This window comes from Aplysia californica, unplaced genomic scaffold (assembly GCF_000002075.1).
Source record: "Aplysia californica isolate F4 #8 unplaced genomic scaffold, AplCal3.0 scaffold00066, whole genome shotgun sequence".
In the NCBI taxonomy this organism is placed as follows: Eukaryota; Metazoa; Mollusca; class Gastropoda; order Aplysiida; family Aplysiidae; genus Aplysia; species Aplysia californica.
In genome coordinates, this window is record NW_004797336.1 from 834,543 (window position 1) to 855,274 (window position 20,732).

At 40.8% G+C, this 20,732-nt stretch overlaps 1 protein-coding gene across 1 annotated transcript in view; it reads right to left on the bottom strand.

Annotated features, from left to right (window-relative positions):
* Positions 1-4,771: 4,771 nt before the first annotated feature.
* Positions 4,772-20,732, bottom strand: part of LOC101849912 (RNA cytidine acetyltransferase) — a 40,964-nt gene continuing 25,003 nt past the window's right edge. The window contains exons 18-26 of the mRNA XM_005093568.3: positions 19,141-19,274; positions 16,798-16,846; positions 16,269-16,365; positions 12,944-13,054; positions 11,824-11,996; positions 11,312-11,431; positions 10,000-10,098; positions 9,451-9,602; positions 4,772-5,413 (exon numbers count right to left, since the gene is read on the bottom strand). Coding sequence (XP_005093625.1) covers positions 5,314-5,413; positions 9,451-9,602; positions 10,000-10,098; positions 11,312-11,431; positions 11,824-11,996; positions 12,944-13,054; positions 16,269-16,365; positions 16,798-16,846; positions 19,141-19,274 — 1,035 coding nt within the window. The 3' untranslated portion in view covers positions 4,772-5,313. The remainder of the gene's footprint in view (positions 5,414-9,450; positions 9,603-9,999; positions 10,099-11,311; positions 11,432-11,823; positions 11,997-12,943; positions 13,055-16,268; positions 16,366-16,797; positions 16,847-19,140; positions 19,275-20,732) is intronic.

Here is a 20,732-nt window from a genome sequence, read left to right on the forward strand (position 1 = left end):
CAAGTTGCGCACGTTAAAGATCCCTTGGTGGTCTAAAATCGATAAGAGTAGGCTTCGGCCGCCACCAGGGCAAAATTCCAAATTTCCTACCAACTGAAAATATTAGGTGTGTCCCGCACCCTCATATGACCTATGCAGTTGCGAGCGCCGTAATACACTTTACAAAAACAAAAAATACTTCATTTCTGTCACAAATTAGGTTTTATGAAGAATTTGGGAAAAACAATCATTTTGAAATCTTAAATTAAAAGAATTTTAAATTCTATTCTAAATATTTCAAATTCAAATTATTTTGAGAACACGCAGAAATTTCGAAAGTCTGAAACTTTTCTCCTGTTGGGGAACAGAAATTTTCATGCAAATTCCCATCTGTACCACTCAATGTCAAAGGGATGTGGAAATGCTACGCCTTTTTGAGGGAAACTCGTGCATGAATACTTTAGCAGCAGAAAAAGCGCATCTCATGCTGCATCATGGAAAAATTTTAATCTTTTTCTTTTAAACCCCTTTGCCTTTTGAAGTGTTTTTATCTTTTATGGAATATTTCTTTTGCACCCAAATTCAGTGCAAAAATGCTCTAGAAAGATGAATTCTTAAAACTATCTTTTATTAAAATCGGTTCTGAAAATGTGCACCTTCTGTCAAGTTTCTCCGAGCTACTCTGCTTGTGTATTTTAGATCGTAGTCAACTATGATGTGGCCGCTCTTATTATACAGTCAAACCCTGGTATAACCGCCTACCTTGGGAGGAGCATGAAGTTGGTGGTACAACAGGGCTGGCGGTACAATGAGGTATTCATGTCCTGTGCTAAAATAGTAAATACATGTGACACTAACTGCCCAACGATCTGGCACTTAGCCTAGAGCGGGAGTCCTCTCTAAATAAAAGCCTCCAAGAGCATGCGCCAGCCTGCAAGTTATTTTGGGTAGATATCTGTCACGCCAGATATTTTGCAAGTGGGTTAGGACGGCAGGGTTCCTTTTTAAGTTTCTTCAACTTCAAGCGACCTAAAAAATTAATTCCAATTTATATTTTGGGGGGGGGGGGGACCAAGGCCTAAATTGTAGTCCACGCCGGCTTTAAGCACGGTCATCGGGAGAAAGCTGAAGCGTGCTTATAATGCCGAAGCGTGCGAAGTAGATAAAATCCAGAGATTTTCATGTAGAAAATTTCCTGTGATATTTTCCTTAGTAAGTAAGTGTAAGCCTCTAGTGGTCCTGCAAAAGTGTGCACTGTTATTTTTACCTGCAATGGTACTTTTCATTTGTTTGTTTGTTTTGTTTTGTGGTCGAATGGGAAATGAAATCTTAATTTAGACGGCCAGTCACGATACAGCACACTTGGCCTACACATTGCCTGTGCATACCACTACCACTGCTCGTTGTGCCACATTCATACCACCACTTTCACCCCCCAAACACGGTCTTTGATCCCACCTCGCGCGTGATACCAAATTAATCAGGATTATCGGATAGCGAGGGGCAATAAGGTGAAATCGCAGCCTGCCTCCTTTTCTCATCTCCCCGACCCTCTTTGTATTTTTTTTTATCTGTGTGTAGCTTTGCCCTAGGCTAGATCCTATGTCCACGCGCGCGGCTGTGTGCATCTCTCTGCCTTCCTCTCAGCGCATGTGTGTGTGTCCATTACTTGCGCTGTTTTTGTTTCTCTTAACACACTCACTGCTGAGGTGTAGACTGTGTTCAAACTTGGATGGGTCAACATGAAAGTAATTGACTGTCTTGTAAATGAGGCGTGCCTGACGCCGAAGTAACTGTGCTTAAAGGCGTGTAGCTTATATAGTAAAAATTCGGTAAGAGCCGTTTAGCGTGCTTGAGTCCGAAACGTGCTTTATGCCGGCGTGGACTGTATTCGCATTTTCATAATCAGAGCATAAAGCGGGAAGTGAATTTTGATGCTGAATTACAAACTTATGTTTTATTTCAATTGTACTCATCTACATTACTCATTGAATAGTGTTCGACACACTAATGTATCATTGTGGATATACACATTGCCTGAAATCTACAAGACAAGGGTGGGGATGTGGGACAGGCAGGGAGGGAGCAAATCGGCGAAAAGCGTTTGATCTAGACCTAGTCCCAACTCGTCGAGACTTGTGTGAAATATTATTGTCAAGCAACTGCACCAAGTGATTGTACTGTGCGCCATGTGCAGCCTATAGTGTGTACTGCGTGTGTAGTTCTGGCGGCACAACTAGGTAAATTTATAGTAGCTTAATAAGAACCGTACAACTGAGACGGTTGGCAGATGGTGTAAAAGCGCAAATACTATGTTTATATAGGGGATTCTTTTCATACACTGGCAAAACCTGGCAGTGCAATGGCAGGGGGGGGGGGGGTGTACAACGAGGTTTGACTATTATATTTCCTCAATTTTTTAAAATATATATATGTGTCATGACGAGGTGGATTCGGGCGCTCGTCAATTTTCGGGAATGTGGAGTAATTGCTATCATCATAATAAAGTTTGTTCATTTGTCTTGACTGGCTTTCGATAAAAGTAATATAATCTATCTTGATGAATAGAAGTTGAGATATTGGCGATTGAAGGAGGTGGGGGTTGTTTTGTTTCAGAGGTAAAATTAGTGAGAAAATGTCCACCAAAGCTTGGTGAGTGCCATAGCTTGGGAAACCTTGGAAAGTGAGCATTTACATTTTTTGTGCCTTTAATTAACGATTATCATTAAAACCCACACAAAAATTTTGTTTTTAAATCGACATTTAAAGGTGATGAGCCAAAGTAAATAAAAATTCGATAAAAATTGGCAAATCAGTGGGAAAATGCAGTTTTCCTCGATTTCATCATTTAGATGAGTGCCTGATTTAACCACGATGCCTAGCATATGTGTGTGTGTCTAAAGAAAGGTACAAAAAGTCGGATTTTGACCATTTTGAGTTTAGGACACTTACAAACTTTAAAAAAAAAACCCAATGATTCAATTGCTTCTAATGTATTTCTTTCATGAAAAATTCATTTCCAATTTGGCATTCAGTTGACATCAATATGTGAAGCAGCGTGGTGGATTCAGGCACTCGTCAATTTTTGGACATGAAAATTTATTGGTGTCATCTTAAATCTTTTTCACTTGTCTTTATTAAATTATTTAGATGAAAAAAATATCCATTTATCTTGAATACAAGTCGGGATATTTGCGAATGAAGGAGGTGGGGGTCACCTGTTTTCAGAGGAAAAATTAGTGAGAAAATGGCCGCCAAAGATTAGTTATTTCCTTAGCTTAAGAGTCCGTGGTAACTGAAAATTTACATTTTTTGTTCCTTTAATCAACGTTTTTAAGAAAAGTCCAAACAGAAATGAATTCTTTAAAGGGCATGAAAGGTGTTGAGCCAAAAAACAAAAATTTGATAAAAATCCACAAACCTGCAGAAAAATGCAAGTTTCTTCACTTTGATTATTTTGACGAGAGCCTGATTCCACTATGCTGCTTCACATATCACGATTAGAATTCAATGGTAAAACATAGCAGGGAAGAGAAAACATGCTTCAAGAATAGATTTTAACTCCTTCTAAAGGCAGCTTTCGTTATATTCTTTAAAAAATACCCTAAACTCAAAATTATTCAAAATAAAATATTCAGAAGTCAAATCGATGAAAACTCTTTTAACACATTGTTAAAAAATGATGGAACTATCATTTCTTATGGAAACACATTTTGGTCAAAAAAGTGATTTTTTCATCATTATCAGCCTGTAGCTCAAAATTCTGTGCTGACTTTTTGTACCTTTCTTTGGGCACACAAACATAATATGTAGGGTCTGAATGTGCTGTGGGTGAAATATTGCCTTTATCGTACTGCCTGGCCTTAGGATTTCACTCAACTCCGATAGAAATTGGGTCATTCGTAACCGGGCATAAGCCCAGACTTGAGGTGCCGTAGTTGGAGGGCGCCTTTTGTGACTTGTAGATCCCTTTTTTCGCCTCTGTTTCTGTATAACAGCCATTCTTGGGTGGATGTTCTCCTCTTTACTCATATGAACAATAAACAAGATTATTTTAATTACCAAGAAAAAATGGGTGCTTATCTTATGAGATTTGAAGACATCAAAGGCTGCCTGGTAAAGCAACAGAGCTGGACATACAATCCAAGAATAATAATACTATACCATCTGTGTAGCACATATCTGCACTCTGCAGCATGCTGTATGCATGCACATTACAACTATTATTACCCCTGCAGACCTTAGAAACATTCCCAGATTCCCGCGAAGCATACAGTGTAAGCAGCAGATTACATACACTAAAATGGGTAACCACCCTTGTCAGGTTAAAGTGAGGAAGATTTGTGTAAAAAAAATGCTTCTCCCTAGGACACGTCAGTCCCTGATGGGGTTTGAACCTATGATCTTTTGATTGTGAGACCTACATTGTAACAGCTAATCCACTCATGCCACCAACCATTGTGGTTTCAACTCAAGACCAAGCCAGTCCAAGTAGGATGCTGTATCCTTTACAAAAGTACATTATCATAATTTCCCTCAGAGCATCCAGCGGCACACACGAGTACATGTACTTGTAGAGCTGAAGAAAAAGGCTAAAACAGCACCTGGACATGGATGGCTGGTGCCTCTATAAATAAATCATTGATGGTCTGGTCAGCTGAAGAAATGACACTCAATGTTGGTGAAGGGAACCAAGTAAAAGTAAGGCTCTCAGGGACGGATGATAATAAACTGATGGAAACAGGCTGGTCATGAGAGTAGGGTAAAATCATGTCAGTCTTTTGTTGGAGAGTTTTTTTGTTGCAAATACAGTAGATTTTATTCAACACAAAACCATTTAACATGAAAATCCCAGTTCCCCTCTTCATTCTGTGCATTGCAAATTCCTTCAACACAAAATCTGTTCAACACAAAGCAATTCTCTGCTCCCATGAAGTCTGTTTTATCTACTTACACTTAAATTGTAGGAAGGTAAGAAAAGGGACTATTATCACACTAAAAAAATCCCAGTACACTGCCATCTGAAGGCTAGGTGAAATGATGACAAACAACAAGCGCAAGTAATGGAGCAGGGTAGTGTTGGGCAGTGTTTGAAACAGAAAAAAAGGCAAAGATATTAATCTACTCTGTCTTAAAGCAGATCGCTTTATTACCATTCATTATTTACATAGAACCGACATTTTATACACACCTCTTATTTATTTGTGGTACACAGATTACACGATTCAGATTCTGAAAAATCACAAAAACTACCACCGTACAGGTAACCAGGTGTTTGAGAACAGAGGTGGTGATGAGGAATATGTAACATTTCATGACGATTAACAAATAGACCTAAGATTTTTCCCTCTGCTTCTTTCTCTTCTTCTGTTTCTTGTTTGACATCTGATCTGTGTCTGCTTCAGCAGGAGACTTTCGTTTCTTCTCCAAATGACTGAAAAAAGCAGAAAAAACAGGAAGTTACAATTCAGTGTTCACTGAAGCTGCAGTTGACAACAAATGGGCAAGACAAGTGCCAAATTTTAAAAGACAATCAGAACAATAATAGGGCTGAAAAGGTAGCAGGCGCAGACCACACAAGAAAGCATCTCATAGATTCAGGTTAATCAGAAGTAGAATCAGAATCTTGAGCCTGATCAAGGGGCCAAGAGTGAAGTAAAGTGTTATATTTTTCTGGAACTAAATTAGTTTCTTTTTCTAGTGATAAGTATTTTTTAATATCGGGGTGACTGCCAATCTGATTCTCAATTTTCCAGGGGAGCTCATCCATTTTCCAGGGGCATGTTACATAACAAAAGCAGCGCGTGCTCCATTTATATGATTATATTACACACACACACACACACATGCGTGTATAGGTTCATTATATCCAGTCAACAACATGTCAGTGTGGCACTGGGGTACTGTGTGACTGAGGTCTGTTCTTACTCATTATTATATTTTCCCATAATCATAATCATATTCGCCTCTATATAAACTATATGAAATAATCCTTTTTCGTGTCTGAGAAAAGGCCTTGAACTAGAATATCAACTGCCAAGAACCAGTTTTTCTTTTTTATTTGGGGGGGGGGGTGTTATAGTAGAGAGTTTTACGTCGCTCGCAACTGCATAAGGTCATATGAGCGTCAAGGGTTGGGTGTCAGACTTAGACTGCTCCCCTCTCTAGCTTCAACAGCACAAGGTCTGCTTCGACTATCAAGGCACCCCAAAATAGCAGGTCACAAGGGAGTGACAAACATACAAAAGAAGTAGATGAAAATGACAATAGTAAGAATCAGGAAAGAAAAAGCAGCAGTTCCCTGTTGTAGATCAGGCACAGTTATGAGCGAGAAATGAATCAGCCCATTTACAATTCTACTATGCTTGAACGAGATATGTCCCCCATTTGGGAATGGCCTAAAGACACTTCAGCCAGTGGCACTGCCCCGGGGGGTAAGAGCCAGTTTGAGTGTCAAGATTTATATAATAAACGTGAAAGACAAAAATTATTACTCAGACTCAAAGTAAAGTAATAACAAATGGCTCAAATAGACCTATTCAGTGAGAGAGGTGTAAGAACTGTGGGAGGTTAATTTACAGATTTCCTCAAATTCTTAGGGCATTCCAGGGTCTCTGTGATTTTTTTCAATTTCCAGGGGCCTGGCTGTCACCCAGTATTCACACTAACTCACTGACTACTGGCCCCTTTCACAAATCACTAGCGCTGAGTACTGGCATTTTGGGGGGATTTTCAAAACACCACCACAACTCTCAGAATTACCCTATTGTAATTATTTTTTGACACAGTAAAGTTACTTTCAAACTTAATCTATGGCAAAAAACTTAAGTTCTTTAGGTCTAATACTTTAATTCTTGTGATTGTTTCATAATTGGAATAAATTTGATTTTTCGAAAAATTTCCAGAGACATGACAGAAAAAATGAAATTCACAACAACAACAAAAATAAAAGTTCAAAGTGTTCTGTTTTGATTTGTATCCATGTGTCAGTGTTTGGTGAAAATATAAAAGCTGGTCTGTGCGTTTATTCAGACCCATACACTGAATTACATAAGACAGATGTAAGGAACGAAGCTGTGATTTCGTCGCACGAACAACAACAGTACTGGTGCTAGATCTAGCCCTAAAACTACGACTCGGGCCGTGTTCGGGTATATATCCAGGGTCCTAACTATCAGACACATCATATCCTGAGTCACTAGAACTAGCAAAACGTACAGATGTATCGAAAACGGCGAAATTATGTGATTCTTGTTCATGCTACCGTTACTTCGACGCGACTGTCGGGTTACTATCATTTGTATAGAAAAAACATAGCGCGAGTTCGGGTCAGGTCAACCCCCGATGAGGTGACTGTCCTTCACCTTCAATTGCTTAAAAAGTTACCACGAAACTTCCGCCAAACTCGGCATGAAACGAAAGAAGTGGCAAAACTAGCACTGGAGTCCGTTCCCATACTTGTCACGGGAGCACAAGATACGGAACAAAATCGCAAAGTCCATCCTGGCGGGGGTACGGGCAGGGTGTCCAGCAATATTTCCTGAAAAAATTTACTACCTGGAAAAAAAATTTACTACCCAGCAAATCAAACCCCACACCAGCTCGAAAAAGGGAGTTAATTTGCGCCATCAATAACATATACATTATTATTACATAACATATGGAACGAAAAGAACACACAACAAAGTCCAGTCGACAAAATGGAGGATAGTCAGACGATCGCAAGCTTGCTTGCAGCTAGATTTAGTTTTAGTAAGGTTTTTATGGCGCTCGCAACTGCATAGGTGATATGAGCGACAAGGGGTGGATGTCAACAGAGAAGTCCAAACAGGGAATCAAGCTTCGACTATCAAGGCACCCCGGAAATAGTAGTTCACAAGCGTGACAAACATACAAAAGAAGTAGAGGAAAATGACGATAGTAAAGAAGAGGACAGAAAAGGCAGCAGTTCCCCCTACGCTGGTCCAGCACAGTATGAGCATGACATTGATAAATCAGCCCATTTACAATTCTACTGTGCATAAGAACATGTTAACTATCCTTCCTTTGGGAATGGCCTAAAGACGTTTCAGTCAGTAGCACTGCCCTGGTGGAGGTGGGAGGGGGAGGGGGGGTAGATTTATACCTAATGTGTACACACAGGGTGACTGCCAAACCGGCTTCTCCATTTTCCAGGGCCATGTTACACAACAACAACGCGCACGCACGCACACACACACACGTACGCACACACACACACGTAATGACTCGAGTAATGACTCGAGTAAACCTATTCAGTGTTAAAGGTGTAAGAACTGTGAGAGGGCAAGAGGCAGCGACACTGAAAATCTGCCAGTCTTGAACAGAAAGCTACAATATTGTTCTAATTTACTATCACCCAACAAATGAAACGCGAACACTTTATTTCAATAACACGGCTTACAAGGTATGAAGGATCCCGATTCCACACAAGGCCTGCACCAACGCGCGCTTTGTAGAGGGCTCTAAATCTAATCAAAATTCTGAAATTTGCTTACAGTTTTTGTCCTCTGGTGTTGCCTTCATCCGCTCCCCCCCCCCCCCCCCCGAGTGTCTCTTTTAAAAAAATCAATAATCCCTGCCCTACTCCGTAGTCCTATACTTCACAATGCTCGACTTTTTTATGAACGTTGGCGACCCCAACAAACGCTGGTGCTCACCGATGCCGTACCTTGTAGTGCCTCGCACGAAGGATCACTGACCTGTCATGCTGGCGAACCCGACAATCTAAAAATCGGACAAAGCTTGTATTTTCTTTTCACACGCCCCCCCCACCCCCACCCCCACAAGTGACAGCACGGTGAAGAGTCCGAGAAATTATTAATTTTATTTGCACGGCGACAAAGCGGGTATACTGTACAACCTGCATATTACAAATGTTGCGTTATCAGTTTATCTACGCCAAATTTCAAGGTGGCAACGAAAGCGAAAGTAGATCTTGATTTTCCCTATCGAGCCTCGGTGTCACATACACTTCCACCTGCCGCCATAGCCGGCTTTTTGCGTGAAACGTACTCTCGGACGGGGAAAAGGTGAACGAATAATTATATCACAATCGCGACCGGCAAAAACGGAGTCATGTACCGCGGCTAGGGTTCACTGAAAAGTCTTGCTGGCTTCATCACTCAGTATGCAGGCTAATTTATGACCGTTTACCAAATGTTTACTACCTTCAAGGCAAATTTACTACCATTTACGCCCTTTACGACCAGGGCGCCGAATTTACGACTTTTTTACGACTTTGCTGGACACCCTGTACAGGGTCCGTACCTGCGAACTGCCCGCCCCGTACCTGTGACGGGATCCATAGTCAGTGAGTTAACATGAGCCCCCCCCCCTATATTTGAGACCATTTCCGTCCAGACCATTAGGGTGTATAGGGTGTACTGTGGTAAACGTAGTAAGACTTAAGTCCAAGGTCATGACTAGTTTACTCTAAGCTGCGAGAGCTACCTTTTCACACTAATGACCGATTTGGAGTTTCCCTTGATGGCTTCTTGCCAGTCTTTGTCCGAGCCCTTGATGGCAAAGTGAGAGAGGTCAGCTCCCACCAGAGTGGCCACGTTCTGTTTGTGTTCCTGCTTGAACTGCTGGCCAGCCTCTTTCTGTGAGTCACAAAGAAAACAAGATGTGTGGGGCGCAAACAACGTAAACAAGAAAACAGTGGCTCACACCAACTAAGGGGTGTTAGTCTCGACTTGACAGCACAGAAACACAACAGAAAGCAAGCCTAAAACTTTTAAGAGAAGAAAACCTTATCATAAAAAAACAATAATTAATTTGACCAACAGGATACTATTCACAAAAATTAGAAAAAAAGAAACTTGTTCATATTTCCACCGTGTGTTTAGCCACCAAGGAAAGATACAAGTCTAAAACTACTAGTCAAATGAAAAAAAAAAACGTGTCGATGTAACCAATTGTATGCAGTTACATCTTAGTCTTAGCATAACCATCCAGTGTGGCCAAACTTTTCCATTACCAAAGCACAAATTTACTAACCAGTTCCTGGTCCACAGACGTCAGTGTTGGCTCCATGACAATTTCTTTCTTCTCCGCCATGGTTGCCTCCACCTCTTTCTCCAAAATCTCATTAAAATGCTGAAACACAAGAGAGCAAACAATACAACAATAGCACCAAAAGAGATTAATTAGAATGTCTAGTCAGTACTCGTAGCAATGAGAACAATAGATTTGTATACTGAATTTGTTTACAAGAGGAGAATAGTTTTTTTTTCCAAACACATGAAAAGAAAATTCGTTGACATTATATTTGTTCATTAAAACTTTTACCGATCAGAAACCCATTTTATGCTACAATCACACATGCAGTATTTTCAGTAGCCCATATCCTTTAAATAAAATATATATATATGTATAGATACAATATCCCATGAAAGTGGAAAAGGCGTAAAAACTTAACTCACTTACTACTGGGCCCTTCCACCAGTCACAAGCGTTGAAGACTGGCGTTTTTGGGAGTATTTTAATAAGCCACAACAATTTTCAGAATTACCCTATTGTAATTATTTTTTGACACAGTAAAATAACATTCAAGCTTAATCTAATACAAAGAACTAAAGTTGTCTTAGTCTAATACTTTACTAGGTATGATTTTTTTAAAATTGGCATGGATTTGATTTTCCTAAAAAAATTTCAGAGACATGACAGGTAGAATGAAATTCACAACAACAACAAAAATAAAAGTTCAAAGTGTTCTGTTTTGATTTGTATGCATGTGTGAGTGTTTGGTGAAAATACAAAAGCTGGTACAGAAGTATCGAAAAACTTCGAAATTATGCGATTCTTGTTCATGCGACTTCTTCGACTGTTACAACGACACGACTGTCGGATTACTACCAGCTGTATAGGAAAAAACATAGCGCGAGTTCCGGTCAGTTCAACCCCAGTTGGGGTCACAGTCCTTCACCTTCAATAACTTAAAAACTACCAGCCCCAGAGATACGAAATGAAGTCTAAGTAGCTCAGGCCTGGACGAACAAGGGCACGAGGCGGGTCACGCGGTTCGTGCGTGATTTGTAGAGCGAAAAAAAAATTCCAAAGTTGATCGCGCAGGGCTTGTGGGAACCGCCGAGAGCGTCGCGGCGGGGGTCGCGCAACTGTTGTGTGAACCGTCTAAAGTGAGTTACAGTATCTGTTGACACTAAACTCCCCTGTTGGTGGGGTACAACTCATATTTCCCAAAGTGTCTGTCAGTTAAGGGTTTGATCCAGCAGGGGTGGGCCGTTGCGTTAAACACACAAAAAACCCACACACAAACTGAACAGGAGAACAAAAAACCGAAAGTGCAAACCTGAACAAACTTGCGGATGGTTCGGTTCAGCAAGGCCAGGATCTGACTGACGGGCAGTTCAATGTCCTTCTCCACATCCTCCACTGTCTTGTGCTGCAGGCCCAGGGCAAGCAGGATACTCTGGGGAGGGGAGGGGAGAGAGGTCAGGTCAGGTCACAACTAGCCTGTGTAACCTGTGTCGTAATGTCAGACCACACTCTTCGTTGTACTTACAAATTTTATACAAAGGGTGTGAGTTTGATTCCTGTCATGTGGGGAATCCAAACACTCCCCCCGCTCCCATAATACTTATATAATGGACACATGATGAACTCGTCTCCTTTCAAAGCAATTTATAGATATACATGTTTATACATCTTATGTATACATCTGTCAAGTTGTTTTAAAATAATATATATATATCTCTTTGACTGTAATGCACACTGAGCATTTTTTAGAAAGTACGCAAAAGCACAGCATAAATGCTATTTATTATTACTAATATCACTATCATTATTACTATTTCTACATACACTTTGCACCACACTCAGGTGTATGGGGACGTGGTTGGTGAAGAAGAGGCGAGCCAGGTCAGAGAGCAGGTCCACTATCAGGTGGTAGTCCACCATGTTGCTGGAGTAGAGCTCCAGTCGCTGGATGTCGTAGGTCGTCACAAACTGAAGCAGCTCCGAGCGTCTCAGGCTCACTGCAGGAGGAACAGGGATAGTGGTTGGGGTTGAGATTAAAATAGGTTTATATACAGCATTATCATCACTGGAGAATGCCAGAAAATCTCCTCTGTGGAGCATTTTAAAAAAGAAGGACAAAACAGATAACCTTTTCTGAGATCACGTAAAGACATCTGCTAGAGAGACTTGGCTCTGACAAAATCAATTTAAGAATCTGAAAACAAACGCTAGAAAACCACAGCCCAAAGAAGAAAGAAGTCTAGATCTGTCTCAAGATGAAGAAGACTTAGTCACCAACAACAGCTATAATGAAACACTTGAGGAGATATGAAAACCAGGAAAGAAGAGCACCAGCATTTATAGTAAGGCATAAACCTTAATAGCTACACGCAGTCATCTCCAGATGTAAATAAAAATTTGACAAACGCACACACACACACTACGCTTTGTTGTGTTTGTACAGTGCCTTCTACCAGGTTATAATATAATTACCTATTAAGTTAAGTAGTACTGAGCAGACAGAAGGGCTAGAACCCAAATGGCTGCTGGATCGGAAAAGTAAAGTAAAGTAGGTTGAACTGAGTCTTCTCGGTTGCATTTTAAAAACTTGTGGTCCCATCGGCATGCACTTCTTGTTAAAGACACCTTGCAAAAAGACTAGAAAGACTAGCTTGTTCTACCTAAAACATTGTGGGAGCAATTCTAGCTCATTACTTCCAATGTAAAAATATTACATCCTGGCAAAGAAAGATATGCTCACTGATGAGATTTGTTCAGCAACCTTTGACTTAATAACTTTGCGGCAACACCCTTGTAAGAATTCTTTGACAGAAAAAGGCCAGTCTGGAGTATATAAAACAGAAATATATAATCATAACACAAAACAAGAACAACTTCAGCAAAACAGTATTCTTTACAAAAAGCAATGACAGCTTCACCAACACTTTATAGACCTATAGCCCACCTGCTTTTTCCTCTGTTTTGAAGTTTTTGTTCTGCAGAATGTTCAAGGCCAGAGCCGGCTTGAAGGAACGGAACTGATAAGCCAGCAGAGCCACTAATCGTTTTCGGAAATCTGTTAAATAAAAAAAAAGAGTTAGTCAGAAAAAAATTTATATCATCGCTATTTCAAGAAAAACGAGCAGTGCAAAAGAAAAACTGCAATTCTACCTTTCATAGTACGGTAATTATAAGAATTAACAAATTAAATATTTGTGATGCAATTTTACCTCTCTACATAAACAATCAAAGGAGATTGCTCAACCCAGACGCTTGCCACGGACAACATGAAGAGTTCCAACCATCATATGGAGATCAAACAGAACCACCAATACTTCCCAGGGAAATAGAAAAGGCACTCAAGACCAGCCCCAAAAACAAAGCTCCAGGACCAGATGATATCACAGCAGAAGCCATAAGAGCTTGTGGAAACACCGGTATACTGTGGCTGAGGCGAATTTTCAACAGAGCCTGGGAGCAAAGAAAATGCCCAGAAGACTGGCAGAAAGCCATAGTGGCACCATTATGGAAAAAAGGCAACAAACGCGACAGCACAACATACAGAGGCATCTCCTTGTTAAGCCACTCAGGAAAAATATACGCAAAGATACTAGAGCAGTGCATAATAGCTATTGTAGAGAGAAATCTGAGCAAACCTCAGTTTGGATTCCGAAAGGGAAGAGGATGCACGGATACTGTATTCGCATTACGACAGATATGCGAGAAAACAATCGAACACAACAAAGAATCCAACATCCTCTTTATAGACCAGGAGAAAGCTTTTGACAGAGTAAACCACGCAAAACTCTGGAAGACTCTCGAAAAGTATGGCATCCGAGGACAAAGGTTAGGTAATGTCAGAGCTCTATATACCAGCAGCAGAAGCTCAGTAAGAACGAAGGAAGGCAATACAGACTGGTTCAAAGTAAGATCTGGAATACGACAGGGATGCGTTCCATCTCCCCTCCTGGTTATAATATTTTAGGGCACAATAACGCAAGATGAAAACCAAAGCCCAGAAAGCCTAAATGAATTTCTGTTCGCAGACAACCAATGTCTTATTCATCATGACCAACAAAGCCTCCAAAATCAAACTACCGAACTCAACAACAGCTGTGAGAAATTCAACATGAAAATAAGCACATCAAAAACAGAAGTTATGAAAGTGAGCCGAAACCATAGTCCCTTGAACATCCATGTCAATAGTAAACAACTGAAACAGGTGAAGGAGTTTAAATATCTTGGCAGCACTTTTTCTGAAAGCGGGTCCATAGACAGAGAAATAGAAATGCGAACTAAAAAAGCCAATGCTGTCACCTACCAGTTCGCACCCCTCATATCTCATCCAAACATCTCCACACAGCTCGATATTCATACCAACATTATGTTATCAGTGCCAGACCTGGACCTTAAGCACAACTATTGAAAGAAAATCACCACATGTGAAATGAAATGTCTCCACAAAACCCTTAACATCACAAGACGAGACAGGCAGAGAAAAAAAGAAGTAAGAGCAGCTATCGGCACTGAGTCCTGCCTGCGTTACATAGAAAGAGAGAGGTTAAAATGGTTTGGCCACCTGTTACGCATGACACCTGACCAGCCAGCCTTGAGGGACTACAACACCAGGCACTCAGGCTATAAAGGAAGAGGAAGGCCACGCAAAAGGTGGATCAAGGGTATCAAGGAAACCCTAAGAAAACAAAACATAACAACTGAAAGAGCTGCGGAGCTGGCCTACTATAGAAAACTGCATCTCCCCTCGACGCTTAACGGCAACAGAGGATGAAAAAGTAAAAGTAAAATAAGTACATAACACAGAAAATTGAACGTCGAACAGACATTTTGTTTAAGGCTAGCAAGCAGAAAATTTTCAAAAACTGTATTCTCGCTTTTGCTCAAAAACTTTTAACCCTGAAAGAAAGCTCAAGCAGACAGAAACAATATGAACACCTCCAAAGGGTGCATTCCAAAACACTATGTAGCCTACATAATTAGTGGTTACTTGACAAGAATAGCTCACCATTTACAGTCGAACCTGCCTCAACGGAAACCTGTCTTAACGGAATCTCCCCGCTCCCCCCTTGATATATTCCTCTTTAATTACCTGTATAAAACAGAAACCTGTCCAACGTGGAAACGGAAATAAAAATCCGCTCCCTTCTGAGGGTTTCACATGTCTAAGACGGAAAATGCTTTCCCCGCTCAGCCCTGATTTGAAACAAAACTCGCAAGTTTGATTCCGCCGGCTCTAAACTTAACGCCATGGCCATGCCGCTGGGCAAGGAAGGGGAGTAGGGGTGCAATGGAGGTAGAGTAAAAGTTACCCTATGTTACCCCATCATGTGAGCACTGAGCGCTACAGATGGTCAGTGTAGTGAGGGTGTGAAATCTCACGACTGCCCGTGAGAGTGCTCGAGTAGCCAGCCTCTACGGAAACTTTCCTGGGTAGCCAGAAGCCAGAGGTGTGAAATTAGATTGACCAATGCCTGCCGCCCTGATCGTACGGCCAGCCGAGAAAAGAGTTCCTCGAATCGTTGTTACACAATGGCAGTGAGGGATGGCATTGGTGGGTGGGACTAAAGGAGATGTTCAAACGTTTCTGTTTTTAATAGGCCAAACAGTGGTCCTATGAAAGGCAAGCACTGGTGGTAATTGGATAAGTAAGACTGACGCATGTCACTATCAGACAGGATAACAGCTGAGAGGTGTGAAATTTTGACCGCTGCTTGCCAATCGGACAAGTGATCCTTGATCCCACCGGCTGGGCCTTTGACCCCCCCCCCCCCCCCAAATTCCCTTGTCTAAGACGGAATTTTTTCCCCCCTCCCTTCCGATTCCGTCTTATACAGGTTCCACTGTAGTTCTTTTATTACAAAAACATTTTTTTTTTAATTTACCCAAACTTTTCACTTTTTTATTTGTTGAAGGTGTATTCAATTCTTTAACCCTATCCGTACAACCTGGGGTCATTTTGTACCCCCAGGATTGTATTCTTCACAATTTAAATTACTTCTAGTATGAAGATCTCTTTGAAACTTTCAGTATTTTGACAGACTGCTATGTAAAGCGTACGAATCGGATTAAGAGTAAATTTCCTCTCTCGAAAGTGGTGACAGGGAGTTCCCCACGTCGTATGGATACAATAGTAAAACACGACGTACGAATAGGGTTAAAAACAATTCAACCATTTACTTTTGAGGAGAAAACTTTTGCAAGAAAACGACCAAAGAAAACCTCTAAACAACCAGAGAACTGACCTATAATGGTAAAAATAAAAAGCAACTCACCTTTCCAAAAGGAAGGTAACCACGACTGTTTGTCTTCCTTCTCATCCACAGAAATGGTCTTAACCATAATGCAGGAATGCTCGCCGGTCAATTCATTCTGAGGATGAAAAAACCCCAAAAGTTCGCAAAAGTGAGAAAGTGTTCCGTACACAGGATCATATAGCACCCGACTGAGAAAAACCCAAAACAAATAGAATATAATAAAATAAAACGCAAAATTCCTCAGAAGTCGACACGACCCCTTCGAACATTCTGAAATATTCCCAGCAAACAATAACAATAACCTTCGAATTGCATTACAATAGAGAAGCTACCACTTAAGGCACCCCCCCCCAGTCACAAGAAAAAGCTTTACTCCTTTTAGCAGGTAAGAAAAATACTTTTAGGTTATTTTCCTCCCAGTTACTTCCTCATCAACTTCAGGCACCAAAGACTATAATTATAATCCTATTAAGCAGCCATTAATTTTTTTAAACAGGAACTGGGAGAAGCAAAGTATCAAAACTCAGTTGCAAAGAGGTCAACTTACAGCTGTCTGCCGGAGATACACAGGGACATAGCCAGACCTTTTCCAAAACCTGTTCAAGAAAGAAATAAGATAGATTAATCAGAAATTCCTTGAGTCACAGTTTTAGGTTTTCTGATCTAAAGCTTGCACCCACTACATTTAGCGGGAGCCAGAAAAAAACCCAGTTGAGCAACATTTTTTTTAGCACAGTAGACTATTTAACTAACCTTACTTAGAATTTCAAGTAACAATCTTTCTCATAAACAACCCAGAGCCCTTATCACATCTGCTAGAGAGTTTGTTGTATTCTCAATAGTATAAGAGGAAAAAAGAACAGGAAAGCCATTTCTATCATCCTCTGTTCATTTCTTCCTCTACAAAATTTATATCAATAAGTTGGCAACCCTTTCCTCTCATCAGATCCCGTGCAGAGATGCCAACCACAGAAAACCGAAATGAGTATTGGGAAATATGAAAATGTGTATTTTCAGGGGGAAATGTGTATTCCCCACGACCGACCAACTAGTAATAGTAAAATGTTCAGGGTGTCCAGCAATATTTCCTGAAAAAAAATTACTAGCTCACCAGCTCGAAAAAGGGAGCACACACGCGTACAATATACACGTATCCAGTCAACAACACGTCAGTGTTAAATGTCGTACTGTGGTCTGGTTTGACTTCAGTATTTCAGTCTATTATATACCGGTAACATTTTCCTCTTATTATATAAAAAAATAAATCCTGCTTTGAGAGTTCGGAAGGGCCTAGAACAAGAATTTCGATTATCAAGAACCAGTCTGGGTGTCATGATTCATAATATGAAGTGACAGACTCAAATTATTGCTCAAACTCAGAGAAAAGCAATAACTTGAATGGCTCAATTAAGCAGACCCACGCACTGTGAGAGTTGTAACAACTGTGAGTGGGCAAGATGCAGTGACACTGAAAATCCGCCAGTCTTGAACAGAAAGCTACAATTACATCACTGTAGGTATAATTTACTACATGTATGAAACGCGAACACTTTATTTCAATAACACAGACTTGCAAAGCATGAAGGGTCCCGACTCCACACACGGTCTGCACCAACGCGCGCTTTGCAAAAAGCTCTAATCAAAATTCTGAAATGTGCTTCCAAGTTTTTGTCCTCTGGTGTTGCTTTAAAAACCCCCCCCCCCCCCCCCCCAAAAAAAAATCAATAATCTCCTCCCCTATTCCGTAGTCCTATACTTCGCAACGCACGGCGTTACTCCCACCAAAGACGGTGTTTACTCACTACGATGCAGAATTTATTTATGACGCGAATGCACGCAGGTTCAGTGACCGGTCACGATGGCGAGCCAGACAATCTAAAAATCGGACGACGCTTGTATTTTCTTTTCTTTTTTTTTTCCACAGGTGACAGCACAGAGACGAGTCCCGAGCATTGAATAAATTTTATTTGCACGGCGACATTGCGTTTATACTGCACAACCTGCATGTCACAAATGTTGCGTTATCAGACAACTGCTGGCAAACTTCTCGGTGGTAACGAAAGCGAAAATAGATCTTTATTTTCCCGATCGAGCCCCGGTGTCACATACGCTTCCGCCTGCCGCCATAGCTGCCCATTAGCATGAAAGTGAAAAGTATCGGGACGGGGAAAAGCTGAGCGAATATAATATCACGATCGCGACCGGCAAACATGAACTTACAGACCTTATCGGACTTGGTTTTCAAATTCCAGTTCTGCGATACTGATACTATTTTGACAAAAGATGGAACTTGAGATAATTAGGTTTACACGCCCAAGCTGAATCTCGTATTTTTCGCATTCCATGAAGCGTATTTTTTCATGAAAAGTCGTATTCGCGTATTTTCTGCAAAAAATCGTACTAAAATATGTAAAATCGTACTGGTTGGCATCCCTGCCCTTGTAAACCTTCTCAGACATTTGCCTTAAAAACTCACTCCGCTAGCTTTCGATTTTGTCTGATAGTCCTCCAGGACTCAGATGCAAATAGAAGCTCATTCCCATTAATACAATTTGGAAACATGAGCAGCTGAATGCTCATGAGTGATTGCTATCTTTTTTCTCAAGTCACCTTTATCCTTATCTGTTCAAGACAAAATGTGTACCATCATGTTGACTTGCTGGAAAATTCCAATTCAGTAGTGTATAACACGAAGCTGTTTAAAATAAAATTCCTGTTATATCAAAAGGATTTCAAATCCTCAATTTTTTTCTTTTTCTTCTTTAGTCTATGCATTGCAACTGCCTTTAACACAAAATCAGCATAACACATGTCATCAGTTTTAAAGTAATTATAACAGTTGAAAGTAACACATTCAATGTAAGTCAACGACACTAAACTAGGAGCCTACCTGAAGAGGTCAGAGGTCAGGCCGTAAGAAACCCCTAAGTACTGGAGGGGCTCTGGTCTTCTGTCTGTCAGTTTCACAAGCAGAGGGGGGAGATTTTTGCGAGGGGCCAGGTGTTCATTCAACAGAGTCACTTCCTGGAGGAGACAAGTAGGTTCAGGGCATGAGAGAAAAAAAAAATCTGAGTAGTTTTCAGGGGATGAGTTCCCATTTCTCCTGTGATAAGCGTCAGTGTGTACTTTTCGTTTTTGGGTGTTTTTTTTAGTGTAACTTTGTTCATTTAAGAGGTGGGCTTTTTATTTATTTATTTTTTGTGGAAAGAGTTTTACGGCACTCGCAACTGCATAAGGTCATATGAGCGCGCGCGGGACACACACCAAACATTTTCAGTTGGTAGGAAATTTTGAATTTTGCCTGGGTGGCGGCCGAAGCCTACTCTTATTGATTTTAGACCACCAAAGGATCTTTAACGCATGCAACTTGCACATGAGACGTCCGAGATTTTTCGCCCTTGTCCGAGAAGGCTAGGTGTAGATCTTTCCTACCATAAGATCAGGGGTGTGGCTGAAAGATAGCAATAAGGAGCCAAGGAGTAGCAGTAGAAAGGCTGCAGAAAGAGTCAGGAGCCCAGTGGAGGGGGTAAAGGAGGTGAGGGGTGGGGGAAGAAAGTGGAGACGAAAGCAGACAACAAAAAATTGCAAAAGAGAAGGAAAGAAGGTGAAAGGAGACAATTTTTTTAGAAAAAAAATTTTCAGTCCCTACCTGGATTCGAACCCGGGACTTTTGAATGAGAGGCGAACACCTTAACCCCCAGGCCACGAGAGCTCCCCCAGAGTTGGGCTTTGACTATGCCTGTCAAGGCCAAACTGGGCTGAAAGGGATACAACATCCCAGAAAAAAGACGATATTCAATACCCCCCCCCCCCAAAAATAGAGAAATAAAACCCCGACCAAGCCGCCCCCCCCCTTTCCCGAGTACTCAGTACTCACGCATCATTACATTACTTTTGTTCAAGCGCAACACATTTTCACCAGCACTATTAATAACGAAATTGTCACATACAAAATGCATCCCCTCGGAACATATTGCTCATGACATGCTCTGTTGAAACAGCTCGTTTCCTTAATGCTCTTACTTCTTTCGGTGGCCCAGAGCTTTCGCAATCCTTTACAATTATGTGATAATATACTTAATGTATATATATTAAATGTATGTATTACTTGTATTTTTATGTATGATAATATGATAATGTGTAAATTATGCATATGTACACACAAGCACACACACATTACATCTAGATATAAAAATATAATATATATTTATATATATTTATATCATTAAATATATGAAGTATACGTACGTACACATGATGTACACCACATTGCCTCAAATGGCAAGTCTTGTTACTCGTGTGGGTATAGCTCCCACGTGTTGGGTTAAATAATGTTGATGTCCCCCAAACGAGTATGTACAGACGTCAACATAAGTTAAGGACCACCTTGACAGACAGCCTTGATTTTTTAAGAATCCGAAAAAAAGACAACAAGAACGTTTCACAATTGTTTGCTCTAAAAGTGTGAATGGGTTACCAATG